The 16,378-nt window shown below is 49.1% G+C and overlaps 1 protein-coding gene across 1 annotated transcript in view; it reads left to right on the top strand.

The window, feature by feature from the left end:
• TMPRSS2 (transmembrane serine protease 2) overlaps window positions 1–12,511 on the top strand; it is a 37,354-nt gene extending 24,843 nt beyond the window's left edge. Inside the window, exons 8-13 of the mRNA XM_052645693.1 lie at window positions 171–342; window positions 1,890–2,065; window positions 2,732–2,827; window positions 11,783–11,925; window positions 12,119–12,271; window positions 12,467–12,511. Coding sequence (XP_052501653.1) covers window positions 171–342; window positions 1,890–2,065; window positions 2,732–2,827; window positions 11,783–11,925; window positions 12,119–12,271; window positions 12,467–12,511 — 785 coding nt within the window. The remainder of the gene's footprint in view (window positions 1–170; window positions 343–1,889; window positions 2,066–2,731; window positions 2,828–11,782; window positions 11,926–12,118; window positions 12,272–12,466) is intronic.
• Window positions 12,512–16,378: the final 3,867 nt, after the last annotated feature.

Here is a 16,378-nt window from a genome sequence, read left to right as displayed (position 1 = left end):
ACCCTGGCCGACCCAAGGGATCGGAACCTTGGGATGGGAACTGTCTGGGCACACAATGTGGCAGGTGTCCGGGGGAGGCAGGAAGGTGGGGCGGCAGGGGCGTAGTGGGATTGGGTGGGGGCGGCCCTGCTTTGCTCACTGGCCGGCTGCACTGTGCTTGTCACTGTCAGAATGCGGGGTCTCCGTGAAGACGAGTCGCCAGAGCCGGATCGTGGGGGGATCGAATGCTTACTCGGGCGAATGGCCCTGGCAGGTTAGCCTGCACGTGCAGGGCATCCACGTCTGCGGGGGCTCCATCATCACCCCGGAGTGGATCGTGACAGCCGCGCACTGTGTAGAGGAGTAAGTCTCGAGGAGGCGGGGCCTGAGAAAGGGGGCGTGGCCTGAGGGAAGGGGCGGAACCAGAGGAGTAGGGGGCGGAGCCTGGGCTTCTGCGGTGCCTCTGCCGGAGGCCTTGAGCAAAGTCCCTGACTCCCGCAGGCTCCGGTTTCCCTGGGGACAGGTGGGGCTTCTGAGGGCGCCTCCCTGGCGTCACAGGGAGGGTCAGATGACTTGTGAAGCACGTGAAACTGTGGCCAACACATCCCATAGCGTGTGTCCATCGCTTTGAGTCAGCACAGGGATGCAGTGTAAGGCTGGGGTGATGCTATGATCAGGACGAATTCCAGTCCACAGTCTTCTCAGCTCGGTCCTATCCTTCCTGAGGCCGCTGCCCTCTCGACAGGTTTGGGCTCCCTGGCTGCTCGTCCCCAGAGAGACACTCAGAGAATCTTGGAGACACTCACACCTCAGGCTGTCCTGCCGGAAGGTTCTCTGTGATCCATTAAGCAGCCTGGGCCCCAGAGTTGCCCATACAGATGGGTGGGGAGGGGTGAGGGTGGCCATCACTGATAGTGTTAGCTTTTGTAGAAGATACTGTTCTTCCTCCTTCTTTCTTAAACAAGGAATTTTTTTTGGTCACATGGATGTTTTGAAAAACCCTCACTCACGGTAGCTGTTTGTCATGTTTAGAGTGAGGCTGGGCCTGACTTGGCTGTTCCCTGACTGATTAGCCTCAGACAGTTCACCCCAGGTGTCTGACAGAAGTGTCTGCACCTGTAAGTCAGGTGTGCTGTTTCGAGGGTTGTTGCGAAGATTGAAGGAAGGAGTGTGTATAACTCAGGAGTGTCCATCCACAAGATTCCATGGCCTCTAAGACTTGGGATTTTCTTGGAAGGGAAGCACCCAAAAGAAGGTAGTGCCTGAGTGGTTATTAGACTCAGAGTCTACTCCCCGGTACACATTTATTAAGCACCTACTGTGTGCCAGGAGATGTTCTAGTATATAAAGATAAGTAAGACCCAGTCATGCTGGAAATGGGGTTTCAAACCTCAGGGAGACATTTAGATTCAAGAATAAGTGTTGTTGGCCTTCCCAGGTGGCGCTAGTGGTAAAGAACCTGCCTGCTGATGCAGGAAATGTAACAGACATGGGTTTGATCCCTGGGTCAGGAAGATCCCCTGGAGGAGGGCAGGGCAGCCCACTCCAGTATGCTTGCCTGGAAAATTCCATGAACAGAGGAGCATTGCAGGCTATAGTCTATAGGGGCACAAAGAGTCAGACATGACTGAAGCGACTTAGCACACACGCATAAGTATTCTTGGAATTGCGAGGGTTTGCAGGCTGGTACAGAAATACGGGAGGAAAATGATTCACTGATGAAGTAAAGGAGAGAGGTCTGGGAGGGTGAGGCTGTGTAAGATGGGGAGAGAGAAGAGCCTGAGACCATTCTGGTGTGGCTTCTGACAAGTCATGCCACCTCGGGGGCTGATGACTTTTGAGAACTGTGGAATGCGTGGTGTGTGTCTGCCATCCTTACATGCTGAGCGGTGTTCCTCTCTGTCTTCCAGACCTCTTAACAATCCCAAGATATGGGCGGCCTTTGCGGGAATCTTGAAACAATCTTACATGTTCTATGGAAATGGATACCGAGTAGCAAAAGTGATTTCCCACCCAAATTATGATTCCAAGACCAAGAACAATGACATCGCTCTAATGAAGCTGCAGACGCCTCTGACTTTCAACGGTGCGTACCTGTGTTTCAGCAGCCCGGGGTGTGTGAACAGTTTGGACCAAATCTTAAGAGGCTGATTGGAAATGAAACTGCTGTGAAGACTGGATGGAGGAAATGTGCATTGAGCTATCGTGTGCGGGGCTGGGGGAGGGGATGACTGCTAGAAGAGGGTTTAGCAGAGACTGAGCCGCCCCCAAGTGTGCCTGTGGCCACCGAGTGATGCGGCCACCACGTTTTTCCTCCACCACACAGTGACAGCCTAGCACACATGCACGTCTACAAAAGTCATTTCATAATCAGGGTCTGGTCAGTGGCAGTTGACACTGCCTTTGTTTTAATACACTGATCATTTGCCTGCATCATCATCAGTTTAGTCAGTAGTTGATACGGCCCTGCCGTGCCCAGTGTCAACTATCTGCATCACAGGACTGTTGACTGTTGACCTTCAGTTTTCCCAAACCCTAACTTCCAGAGATGAACTTCTCGTCTCTTAGAAAAAGGGTCCTGGCAGGGGGAGGAAGAGGATGCTAGGCACATTGGAATCTAGACGTCTCCTTGGGCCACAGGCTGGTGGTCCCAGGCCCGGTGCATGCACGTGGGAAGGTCCAGGTGGAGACCATCACCCGGGGCCTTCAGTTAGACCAGACCCACTCATGGCGTTTTCTTCTCATGAAACAGACAAAGTGAAGCCAGTGTGTCTGCCCAATCCAGGCATGATGCTAGAGCCAACTCAGACCTGCTGGATTTCCGGGTGGGGGGCCACCTACGAGAAAGGTGAGTCTCCCGGCACAGGGTCGGCAGGCCCCATGAGTCAGAGCATGGGTTCAGAAGTGGGAGATCTAGGTTTTGATCCTGCTTCTACCACTGAGTGATTGGATAATTTTGGGGTGATTCACCCAGGCTATTTGCCTCAGTTTCTCTACATGTTAGATGGGAAAATCCTACCTGCCCTACCTATCACAGTACCCTGATTAAGGTCAAATGCAAACACTTCCCTGGTGGTCCAATGGTTAAAACTTCACTTTCCAGTTCCGGGGGTGTGGGTTCAATCCCTCGTCAGGTAGCTAAGATCCTACATGCCTCGTGGTCAAAAAACCAAGCTATAAAGCAGAAACAATACTGTAACAAATTCAATAGAGACTTTTAAAAAAGTGGTCCACATCAAAAAATTAATTAAAAAAACAAATCAAATGGAACAGTGAGTGGAAACTGTGTTTTGGAGTGTAGAGGCCACCTAAACATGAGAGGCACATGGCCCACCATGTTTAAGTCACATAGTCATTAACGGGCTGCCTGGAAGTCTGCCAGCCTTTGATGCTGAGGATAACGGTCTCGGTGAGGATGGGCCTGTGTGACTGGCTGTAAGTCATCAAAGCCTAGTTCTCCTGGCATGACCACACAGAGGGGAAGAGGCTCTAGACTCTCCTGACGGAGGCTGGCCTTGCTGCCTTCAGTTATAATTTGGTTTCTTCTCTGATAACCTTTTTCAAATGAAGAGATCCAGGCTGTTTCCTTTATATGGAGCATTGGACGTGCTTCAGTTCAGTTCAGTCGCTCAGTCCTGTCCAACTCTTTGCAACCCCATGGACTGCAGCACACCAGGCTTCCCTGTCCATCACCAATTCCCAGGGTTTGCTCAAACTCACGTCAATTGAGTCGGTGATGCCATCCAACATCTCATCTTCTGTTGTCCCCTTTTCCTCCTGCCCTCAATCTTTCCCAGCATCAGGGTCTTTTCTAAGGAGTCAATTCTTCACATCAGGTGGCCAAAGTATTGGCGCTTCAGGTTCAGTATCAATCCTTCCAATGAATATTCAGGACTGATTTCCTTTAGAATTGACTGGTTTGATTGACTCTGAAGAGTCTTCTCCAATACCACTGTTCAAAAGCATCAGTTCTTCCATGCTCAGATTTCTTTATAGTCCAATTATCACATCCATACACGACTATTGGAAAAACCATATCTTTAACTAGATGGACCTTTGTTGGCAAAGTAATGTCTCTGCTTTTTAATGTGCTATCTAGGGTGGTCATAGCATTTCTCCCAAAGAGCAAGCATCTTTTCATTTCATGGCTGCATTCACCATCTGCAGTGATTTTGGAGCCCCCAAAATAGACTCTCACTGTTTCCATTGTTTCTCCACCTGTTTGCCATGAAGTGATGGGACTGGATGCCATGATCTTAGTTTTCTGAATGTTGCGTTTTAAGCCAACTTTTTCACTCTCCTTTTTCACTTTCCTCAAGAGGCTCTTTAGTTTTTCTTCACTTTCTGCCATGAAAGTGGTGTCATCTGCATAGCTGAGGTTTTTTGATATTTCTCCCGGCAATCTTGATTCCAGCTTGTGCTTCTTCCAGCCCAGCATTTCGCATGATGTACTCTGCATATAAGTTAAATAAGCAGGGTGACAAAACACAGCCTTGCCTTTTTTGATTTGTAACCAGTCTGTTGTTCCATGTCTAGTTCTTACTGTTTCTTCTTGACTTGCATACAGATTTCTCAGGAGGCAGGTAAAGTGGTTTGGTATTCCCATCTCTTTAATAATTTTCTGCACTTTGTCATGATTCATACAGCCAAAGGCTTTGGAGTAGTCAATAAAGCAGAAGTAGATGCTTTTCTGGAACTCTCTTGCTTTGTCAATGATCCAAAGAAGGTTGGTAATTTGATCTCCGGTTCCTTTGCCTTTTCTAAATCCAGCTTGAACATCTGCAAATTCATAGTGCATGCACTGTTTAAGCTTGGGTTGGAGAATTTTGAGCATTACTTTGCTAGCGTGTGAGATGAGTGCAATTGTATGATATTTTGAACATTTTTGGCATTGCCCTTCTTTGGTATTGGAATGAAAACTGACCTTTTCCAGCGCTGTGGCCACTGCTGAGTGTGTGGATGTGGTTCGTGGTTCAGTTCAGTTCATCTCAGTCGCTCAGTCATATCCTACTCTTTGCGACCCCATGAACCGCAGCACGCCAGGCCTCCCTGTTCATCACCATCTCCCGGAGTTCACTCAGACTCATGTTCATCCAGTCCGTGATGCCATCCAGCCATCTCATCCTTGGTTGTCCCCTTCTCCTCCTGCCCCCAATCCCTCCCAGCATCAGAGTCTTTTCCAATCAGTCAACTCTTCCCATGAGGTGGCCAAACTACTGGAATTTCAGCTTTAGCATCATTCCCTCCAAAGAAATCCCAGGGTTGATCTCCTTCAGAATGGACTGGTTGGATCTCCTTGCAGTCCAAGGGACTCTCAAGAGTCTTCTCCAACACCACAGTTCAAAAGCGTCAATTCTTCAGTGCTCAGCCTTCTTCACAGTCCAACTCTCACATCCATACATGACCACAGGAAAAACCATAGCCTTGACTAGACGGACCTTAGTCAGCAAAGTAATGTCTCTGCTTTTGAATATGCTATCTAGGTTGGTCATAACTTTTCTTCCAAGGAGTAAGTGTCTTTTAATTTCATGGCTGCAGTCACCATCTGCAGTGATTTTGGAGCCCCAAAAAATAAAGTCTGACACTGTTTCCACTATTTCCCCATCTATTTCCCATGAAGTGATGGGACCGGATGCCATGATCTTCGTTTTCTGAATGTTGAGCTTTAAGCCAACTTTTTCACTCTCCTCTTTCACTTTCATCAAGAGGCTTTTTAGTTCCTCTTCACTTGCTGCAATAAGGGTGGTGTCATCTGCATATCTGAGGTGATTGATATTTCTCCCAGCAATCTTGATTCCAGCTTGTGTTTCTTTCAGTCCAGCGTTTCTCATGATGTACTCTGCATAGAAGTTAAATAAGCAGGGTGACGATATACAGCCTTGACGTACTCCTTTTCCTATTTGGAAGCAGTCTGTTGTTCCATGTCCAGTTCTAACTGTTGCTTCCTGACCTGCATACAGATTTCTCAAGAGGCAGGTTAGGTGGTCTGGTATTTCCATCTCTTGAAGAATTTTCCACAGTTTATTGTGATCCACACAGTCAAAGGCTTTGGCATAGTCAATAAAGCAGAAATAGATGTTTTTCTGGAACTCTCTTGCTTTTTCCATGATCCAGAGGATGTTGGCAATTTGATCTCTGGTTCCTCTGCCTTTTCTAAAACCAGCTTGAACATCAGGGCGTTCACGGTTCATGTATTGCTGAAGCCTGGCTTGGAGAATTTTGAGCATTACTTTACTAGCATGTGAGATGAGTGCAATTGTGTGGTAGTTTGAGCATTCTTTGGTATTGCCTTTCTTCGGGATTGGAATGAAAACTGACCTTTTCCAGTCCTGCGGCCACTGCTGAGTTTTCCAAATTTGGTGGCATATTGAGTGCAGCACTTTCACAGCATCATCTTTCAGGATTTGAAACAGCTCAACTGGAATTCCATCACCTCCACTAGCTTTGTTCGTAGTAATGCTTTTTAAGGCCCACTTGACTTCACTTTCCAAGATGTCTGGCTCTAGATGAGTGATCACATTATCATGATTATCTGGGTCGTGAAGATCTTTTCTGTACAGTTCTTCCATGTATTCTTGCTACCTCTTCTTAATATCTTTTGCTTCTGTTAGGTCCATACCATTTCTGTCCTTTATTGAGCCCATCTTTGCATGAAATGTTCCCTTGGTATCTCTAATTTTCTTGAAGAGATCTCTAGTCTTTCCCATTCTGTTCTTTTCCTCTATTTCTTTGCATTGATCGCTTGAAGAAGGTTTTCTTATCTCTTCTTGCTATTCTTTGGAACTCTGCATTCAGATGCTTATATCTTTCCTTTTCTCCTTTGCTTTTCGCCTCTCTTCTTTTCACAGCTATTTGAAAGGCCTCCCCAGACAGCCATTTTGCTTTTTTGCATTTCTTTTCCATGGGGATGGTCTTGATCCCTGTCTCCTGTACAATGTCATGAACCTCATTCCATAGTTCATCAGGCACTCTATCTATCAGGTCTAGGCCCTTAAATCTATTTCTCACTTCCACTGTATAATCATAAGGGATTTGATTTAGGTCATACCTGAATGGTCTAGCAGTTTTCCCTGCTTTCTTCAATTTAAGTCTGAATTTGGTATAAGGAGTTCATGATCTGAGCCACAGTCAGCTCCTGGTCTTGTTTTTGTTGACTGTATAGAGCTTCTCCATCTTTGGCTGCAAAGAATATAATCATTCTGATTTCAGTGTTGACCATCTGGTGATGTCCATGTGTAGAGTCTTCTCTTGTGTTGTTGGAAGAGGGTGTTTGCTATGACCAGTGCATTTTCTTGGCAAAATTCTATTAGCCTTTGCCCTGCTTCATTCTGTACTCCAAGGCCAAATTTGCCTGTTACTCCAGGTGTTTCTTGACTTCCTACTTATGCATTCTAGTCCCCTGTAATGAAAAGGACATCTTTTTTTGGGTGTTAGTTCTAAAAGGTCTTGTAGGTCTTCATAAAACTGTTCAACTTCAGCTTCTTCAGCATTACTGGTTGGGGCATAGACTTGGATAACTGTGATATTGAATGGTTTGCCTTGGAAATGAACAGAGATCATTCTGTCGTTTTTGAGATTGCATCCAAGTACTGCATTTCGGACTCTTTTGTTGACCATGATGGCTACTCCATTTCTTCTGAGGGATTCCTGCCCACAATAGTAGATATAATGGTCATCTGAGTTAAATTCACCCATTCTAGTCCATTTTAGTTCACTGATTCCTAGAATGTCGACATTCACCCTTGCCATCTCTTGTTTGACCACTTCCAATTTGCCTTGATTCATGGACCTGACATTCCAGGTTCCTATGCAATATTGCTCTTTATAGCATCGGATCTTGCTTCTATCACCAGTCACATCCACAACTGGGTATTGTTTTTGCTTTGGCTCCATCCCTTCATTCTTTCTGGAGTTATTTCTCCACTGATCTCCAGTAGCATATTGGGCACCTAATGACCTGGGGAGTTCCTCTTTTGGTATCCTATCATTTTGCCTTTTCATACTGTTCATGGGGATCTCAAGGCAAGAATACTGAAGTGGCTTGCTATTCCCTTCTCCAGTGGACCACGCTCTGTCAGACCTCTCCACCATGACCCATCCATCTTGGGTTGCCCCACAGGCATGGCTTGGTTTCATTGAGTTAGACAAGGCTGTGGTCCTAGTGTGATTAGATTGACTAGTTTTCTGTGAGTATGGTTTCAGTGTGTCTGCCCTCTGATGCCCTCTTGCAACACCACCATCTTACTTGGGTTTCTCTTACCTTGGGTGTGGGATATCTCTTCATGGCTGCTCCAGCAAAGCACAGCCGCTGCTCCTTACCTTGGATGAGGGGTATCTCTTTACTGTCACCATTCCTGACCTTCAACGTGGTTAGTGGTACATTTATATTAATATATTGTTTACATCCTTCCAGAAGTATTTAGCAATGCCTACAAGGAATTCTTTAAAGCAGGGGTCTCAAACCCCAGGCCATGGACTGGCGCTATTCAGTGATCTGTTAGGAACCAGGCCACACAGGAGGAGATGAGCGGTGGGTGAGCAAGCAAAGCTTCATCGTATTTATAGCTGCTCCCTATTGCTTTCATCACCACATTATCACAATGTTCTAATAATAGAAACAAAGTGCACAATAAATGTAATGTACTTGAATCATCCTGAAACCATCCCCCCCACCTCCCTGGTCCATGGAAAAACTATCTTCTGCAAAAATGATCGTTGGTGCTAGGAGGGCTGGGGACCACTGATTTAAAGCAAGGTAAATAGTACATGGGTGGAACGACTTAGAGAAAGAAGGGAGAGATGGCAGCTGGGCTGAGTATCTTGGCATCTGGACTAGAGAAGCTCCTGGGTTGATCCTTCCAGCTGTGAGCAAGTTTCCCCAGCAGCCAAGACCAAAGGAAAAGTCAGCCATGATCTGTGGGGCACCTTCCAAGGGCTGGGAGAGCAATAGTGAGGAAACTAAAACAAAACCTCTGCCTGCAGAAGCTTCACATTCTCCTATGGGCGCTAGGGGACAGACTGTGCTCAGATAGGAAATGAGAAACTAGGTGCTTTCAAACAGTGGAGGCTTGTCACAGTGAGGGGTGGTCAGGGAGGGCTTCCCAGAAGAGGGGACATTTGAGCTGAAATCAGCATGACAAGAATGTCTTAGGAACAGAAGGACCAGTGTGGCCAGGGCATGATGAACCAGGGGCAAGGGGGCAGTCTGGAGTCAGGTTGCATAGGGTATTGTAGGCTATGATGATAGCACTGGCTTCTAATCCAAGTGGGCCAGGGAGCTGCTAAGGAGTGACATGGTTGGACGGCTAAGTAGGGACTCACAGAAAATGTGACAGCATGGTGAGGAGACCACTACCACATCCTGTGAGACAAGAAGGTGGCCAGACCAGGGAGGTGGGTGTAGGGGTAGGGGCAGAGCCACCAAATCTGCTGATGGATGGAGTGTCACGGGAGAGTGAGCAGTCTCGGGGGGCCTGCTTCGTGCTCGTGATCTGAGCCCCACGGTGGGGCGTGGGGCCACTTCCCGAGTTGAGGAGGATCAAGGGGCCTGGCTTAGGGTGGAGGAGCACTCCGGGAGAGGCTCTGCTTCAGCCCCCAAGCCCACAGAGCCTAGGAAACCTCTGTGTAGCAGGTGGGTGATGGAGACAGCACAGACCTGCAAGTGATTGGAGGTCTCCACATGCAGGGAGCGAGGGCAGGCAGTCAGGAGTGGAGCATCATGTGGGGTTGAGAAAGGTTAGGGTGCTTGAGGTGGAAACACAGGAGCTCCTGGTGTCACCCTGGGAACTGTCCAGAGAAGAGACAGCAATGGAGGAGAAGTGATCCCAGGGAACTGCCGGGGTCCAGCCCCCGTGGATCCAGGGTAATTCGAAGGGGAGATGGAGTAGGCATCCTAGGAAAAAACTTATTTAATTACAGATATAGAGAGAGATTAGAAACGGATAGTGTAGTAGGAAAATTAGTGGAGAAAAGGAGGCTGAATAACTTGGTTTACGTGGAATACCAATCACCATCTATGTAGGCCACAGGCGTCTTTCCGTTCTCCCAAAGGAGAGGAGGCACTGAGGCCTTCCTGGGCCGATCTTAGAAGCCCAGGCAAAATTAGCAGGCTTGGTGAGTACCCACGTACTAGATGGGAATTCAGCCAGAAGGGGAAAGAAAGACATGGGGGAATCAGTCTTTCCAGAAACTGATCCGTTTTTCTTTATTTTTAGGTTTGCTTATATACCTTTGTTAAACATAGGGATGAATACAGAGTCATGCGGGGGTCAGCAGACCTGACCCTTGTCAAAATCAGGTGCTTCATATAAAATTATACAAAGGTCTTATGGGTTTTACATCATCTTCTGGCCATGAGGCCTGCTGACATTTTATGATCCTTCCTGATAACGGTCAGTCAACCAGAAACTTATTTTTTCCAGGGGTGATTTTTTTTTAAACTAAGCACCACCCTCCAAATAAAGTTGCATCCCTATAGGGTGAGGGTGTAGTGGGTTATAATCAAGAAAGGAATTTACTTAGCCTAAGGTTTAACATGATTAATCTTAAAGGTTAATACTTATTTTTCCGATATGCTAGTTATATTCATTATAAGGGCAGGGAATATGGAGATTTAGCAGCAAATATTGGCTCAACAAATGAAAACCCTTCACCAGTATTCCCCTTAGGATCTATTTAGTCTTAAGATAGTGATAAAGTTACATTTTTACATAGCAAGGACACAGTGATTTATAACAAAGTACAGTGATCTATAACAAAAGAGAAAATTCATTAACTCAAAAAGTCTAGTATTGCTAACATCAAAACTACTATATTTCCTTTTCTATGTTCCAAATACACTGATTAATATATTCCCAGGTACCTAAGGATATGGAGGCCTGGCGGCAATCATTGACTCAATAATGAGAAAAGCCCTATGCTAATTAGGACTTTCAAAATACTCCTGAACTCTCTGTGCTGTTTATGGTTGAGAGGTAGTAAACAATCATGTGCGTTGTGGCAGGAGTATGGATAATCCTGTCACACATGCTAGTTTACCAGCAGAGAGGTTTGACCTGAGACACCCTTGTCACACCCAGGGCAGGGAATTAGCAGTAATTATTGGCACAATGAATGAAAAACCCTTCACCAATATAATTCCTAATCAATCCACTGTACTATACTAATAATTTTCTAACTTTTCAAAATAGTCTGTATATAGAAAGTTTAAAGCATCTCGTGCCTCTCACGGTTGGGAGGCTGTAAACAATCACATGTGGCTGGACGAACCTGGTCAGGCAGGCTAGAAAACCTTCAGAGGAGTTTGTAAGTAAAAACACTCTTGTCACGCCCAGGAATCTTTATTAACTGGAGCTGCAAGTTAACTCCTTCTCCAAGAGAAATGGTGATGGGGGAGAGCTCCCCGTAAAGTCAGAGGTGTAGCTGAGAGCATAAAACAGACTCTGGTTTTGGGGGTAGATGCTCGGGAACAGGGGGTCTCCTGAGGCTCGATCTGCCTTTGCATAATGCCTAGCCTCCTTCCTCATGACCTTCGCCAAGGGCGGAGTTCCTCACGCTGGCCCCTGGCAGGGAACCATGTGGCTGGGCGATGAGCAGGCGACTCTAGGACACAGCTGGAGCTTGGTCCACAGCCCAGAGGCAGGTAGTCCTCCCCAAAACACAATCTAGAGCTGCTTTAAACACACGCCTCAGCAGCTGAAAGGTACCTGGGTTCCCCAGGAGCCGGCTTGGGAGGAGTGGCGTGGCCATATGTCCACGTGTGAGGACAGGCTTCCTGTGAGAGCTATGCCGTCTTTCATTGCAGGGAAGACCTCGGATGACCTGAACGCGGCCAAGGTGCACCTCATTGAGCCCTGGAAGTGCAACAGCAAGTATATGTACGACAACCTCATCACGCCCGCCATGATCTGTGCAGGCTACCTGCAGGGCACCGTCGACTCCTGCCAGGTGATGACCAGCTGGGCCTTGCCCGGCTCCCACGGGGCCCATGAAGTGCATCCCTCCCCTACCTGGGACCCGGGGTTGGAGGAGACCCGGAGACTCTCCCATCACCCCGCTGAGCCCTCATCCCACCTTCTTGCCCTCTGGCCTGTGTGGCTTGTGGACTGACTTCTGTTCTGTAACCTGCTGTGTCCCCCAGGGTGACAGTGGAGGTCCTCTGGTCACACAGAAGAGCAGTGTCTGGTGGCTGATCGGAGACACGAGCTGGGGGTCGGGCTGTGCCAAGCCGTACCGACCAGGAGTGTACGGGAACGTGACAGTGTTCACAGACTGGATCTATCGACAAATGAGGGTAACCTTTCCATCCTGATCAGCTTCCCACTTCACTGTGTCAGAGCCCGGAGGTCTAGGAGATGTGGTCCTGTGACAGGTGGCACCCCTCCCCGTATGCGTTTGGATGAAAACTTCTGGGGCCCAGCTTTGCAGGGTCCAGAGTTACCTGTGATGGGCTTGCTTCTGGCTCTGATAGCTCCATTCACCTACTCAGATGTCATTGCGTCAAACTCCTGGGGATGGGCAGAAAGCAGAGTGAGGCTGCCAGGCATGATTCGGGCCTATCCTTCTCTGGGCTGTCACAGGCACCCAGGGGAGCAGCTGGGGTCTCTGGTACAAGGAAAGGGCATGAGAAGGGAAAGATCCCAGGGGTTCCTGGCACCCCTGCTACCTCTGGCTCCTGGCCTGGTGCATGATACTCAGCGGGGCCCAGGCTTGGGTTCTGTCCAGATCCTGGGTGAGGATCGGATGTCTGTCCATCACAGGGGCCTTGGGACTAGGCAGTGCTCACAGATTTTGGCTCCTTCCAGGGCTAGGTTCCAGGTGAAAGTCCTGTCTCCCTCAAGTCTCTGAAGGTGCCCAGGTGCTAGGGCACTAGCCAAGGGCAGTGCCTGGTGAGGCATGGCCTGCATCTCTCCTGAGCCAAAACCTAAGACCTAACACTTTCAAGTGACTTGGAGCCCAGCCAGTCCCCACCCCGCAAAGGGCCGAGTTCTGGAAATTCATGACCCCCACTGTCCCACTGAGGACCTGCATGATGCAGGGAAGCTGGGAAGGGGTCCTGGGGGGACTGGAGGGGAGGTGAGGCAGGCCATGGGGTGACTGTCCCTCCAGGATGAGCGCGCGAACAGGTACCGTGTGTCTAGGCAATGCTGGTGGCTCAGCAGCGGGAAGTGGAGGGGGTGTGGCTGGATGACAACAGAAGAGGTGGGGTAGAAAGCAGGACTACATAGACCGTGGATGACTTCCAGTGGCTAAGGTCATGCTTGGTTGGCCCAGAGATGCCTGTGTCCCAGCGGTGCTGAGTCATTGGACCCCACCACATCCTGGCCCCTCCTGTCCCTGGGCCTTTGCACAAACCATTCTCCTCCATTGTCAGTCTAACCCAACCTTCATGCTGTAGAAAAAAAAAATCCCTTTGTCTTATTTTTTAAAATAATGTATTTATTTAATTCTTGGCTGTGCTGGGTCTTCATTGCTGCACAGACATTCTCTCATTGTGGTGAGCGGGGGTTACTCTCTCGTGATGTGAGCACGAGAGAGCTTCTCATTGCAGTGGCTTCTCTTATAGGGGGGTTTCCCTGTGGTAACGAACCTGCCCGCCAGTGCAGGGAGACGTAAGAGACTTGAGTTCGATCCCTGGGTTGGGAAGGAGGAGGGCACAGCAACCCACTGCAGTATTCTTGCCTGGAGAATCCCATGGACAAAGGAGCCTGGCGGGCTTCGGTCCATGAGGTCACAAAGAATCCGGCATGACTGAAGCAACGTAGCGTGTACTCTGGTGGAGCACAGGCTCTGGGGCACAGGCTCTAGCTCCCAGGCTCAGAAGCTGTGGTACATGGGCTTAATTGCCCCGAAGCACATGGCATCTTCCTGGATCAGGGATAGAACCTGCGTCTCCCGTGTTGGCAAGTGGACTCTTTACCACTGAGCCACCAGGGAAGCCCTCCCTGTCAGTGTAGGGGAAAAATAATTTTCTACCTTTGTTTGTCTTAAGAAAGTAACATCGTTTCTTTTTCCTTTTTGAACAGGCAAACAGCTAATCTGTACGGCCTGGGTCCTTGACAACGTTGCACAAGAAAAAGAAGGGGCTGATTTTGAATCCCCACGCATTACGTATTTTTTGAAGTGATTCCAGGTCCTTTTGTTCGATCATGATCCTGTATGTCTTGGCCCTTTCCACAGTTCTGTGCAGACCCCATGGCTCCCCTACCCCCAGGCCCACCCTTCCAGACCCTCCTCGTCTGACCGGGGAGGCTGGCTGGATGTGGACGGCAGAGCCAGTGCAGAGCAAGGGGACGGGGTCTGCCCCGCGGGGACCTCCCCTCTGAGCCCCACTCCAGGGACCCCTCTTGGATGCACAGGGGGCTGGCGACTTCTCAGCTGCTGGACGGCTTGAGAAAGGAAGGGGAAAATCCTGGCAGAACCTGCAGGGGCCAGCCTCTGGGGCCACTGCCGGTGAGGCCACTTGGGGTAGCCCCAGGGCCTGTCTCCCCACGAGGGAATTTGATGAACATTCTTGAGTGCCTTCTTAGCAGCCCAGAGTGCTGGCTGGAGATAAAGGGACCAGCTCTTCATGGGTGATGACTTGATAGCCACTTGAAAGGGGACCCAAACCTTTTTCTTTCGCGGGGTGTGTAGACAGAGCCCTGGGAACATATGTGATCACCCCCAGCATTGGTGGGGGCCCCCCCACCCAGGGAGACCCGCCTTACTCTCCAGTCTCTCCCTGGCCTCCCTTGAAGATGGTGCAATGCCCTGGGCCCCCACTGAGGTCCTCACCCCGAGTGGGTGCCTGCTGACCCTCTTAAAGCCTGCTAATCATTCACCTGGAAATCGAGCTCACCCAGGGAAATCAGGGATACTAATTAAAGAAACACTGTTTTCTGTAAAGTGTCTACCTGTTACTACCTCAGTCAGTGCCCATGAAAGCGGGCCGTAGTCCTACTCTTAGCTTTAAATTACTGCTGCCTTTGCTTGTGTGAGCAGTGGCTGACTTGAGCTGTTTCACAAAGTGACTGCTCCCAGTTTAATGTTCTGTAAATGTTGTCCTGAAGCACAGCGTCTGGGCTTGTGAGAAAGGAGAGAGGGGTGTGCGTGGGCCTCCCCCCGGCCCCTTCCAACCACTCCTCCAGTTCCCCTGCAGGGGAGAGTCCGGCTTCAGTGACCCAGTGTGAAGCGTAAACACGGGTGCTGTGAGGTCCTGCCTCCTCTCCGACACACTGGTTTCGCAGAACAACTTGAGTGATTCTGCACTAGGACTTGGCCTTGGAGTGGAAGTCAGGACGAGCATCCCAACAGGATGCTCGGGCGGCAGCATCCCCAGGAGCCATCCTGACCTGCCTGCTCCCAAGTCGTCATGGTGACAAGCATTCCTTCTTTAGTCCTTCTTTTAATTTATGTGACCACTGTTTGTTTTCTGTTTTGTACCTTTTTTAAACTGTAAAATTCAATTGTGAAAAACTGTACAAATAAATTATGCATTTTTTTTTTCCAAACATGTGGCAAGCAGAACCAGTCTGCATTTCTGCACTGGGCCTTGATGTCAGGGCAGCCGCTGCGTGGTGGGTTGGCAGGGAGTGAGGTCAGGTGTGGTGGGGCAGATGTGGTCTTCTGGCTGCCCTGCTGGCCTCCACAGCTTGTCCTGTAGGACAGCAAAGTGAAAGTGGGAAAGTGTTAATTGTTCAGTCTTGTCCAACTCTTTGTGACCCCATGGACTGTAGCCTGCCAAGCTCCTCTGTCCATGGGATTCTCCAGGCAAGAATATTGGGGTGGGTAGCCATTCCCTTCTCCAGAGGATCTTCCCAACCCAGGGACTGAATCCAGGTCTCCTGTATTCCTGGCAGATTTTTTACCATCTGAGCCACCAGGGAAGGCAGCAGTCCCCAACTTTTTGGCACCAGGGACCAGTTTCATAGAAGACAATTTTCTCATGAGCTGGGATGGTTCAGATGGAGTGATGGGAAGCGGCCAATGAAGTTTCCCATCGGCGCTCACCTCCTGCTGTGTAGCCTGGACCAGTACTGATTCTAGGGGCTGGGGACTGCTGCTATAGGAGGTAACCAAGCTCCTTAAGGAGCATCACCTGTACCTCCCATTTCTCCCAGATATGGACCCTGAGACCCAACTCCCTTCTAGAACGCTGCCCAGTGACCCCAGAGTCCTCAGATTCTGTCTTCTCAAACTTGAGTGTAGCATCTTCTCCCCTAAAATTCCTGTGAGCTCATGGCAGCAGAGCTGCTTCCTTAACACGTGTCTCAGCCCCCGGAATTGTGACCACAGGTAGGAGAGAGAGAGGGTAAATGTTTTCCTCCTTGGAAGAGAAATCCATTCATGTTCTTCAAATAGCCCAAATCTGGCAGGTCCCAATGTGTTACAGATGACTGGAGAGAACTGTCTGTGTTAT

Source organism: Budorcas taxicolor, chromosome 1, assembly GCF_023091745.1.
Source record: "Budorcas taxicolor isolate Tak-1 chromosome 1, Takin1.1, whole genome shotgun sequence".
Taxonomy (NCBI): domain Eukaryota; kingdom Metazoa; phylum Chordata; class Mammalia; order Artiodactyla; family Bovidae; genus Budorcas; species Budorcas taxicolor.
This window is presented reverse-complemented; position numbering and strand designations above follow the sequence as displayed.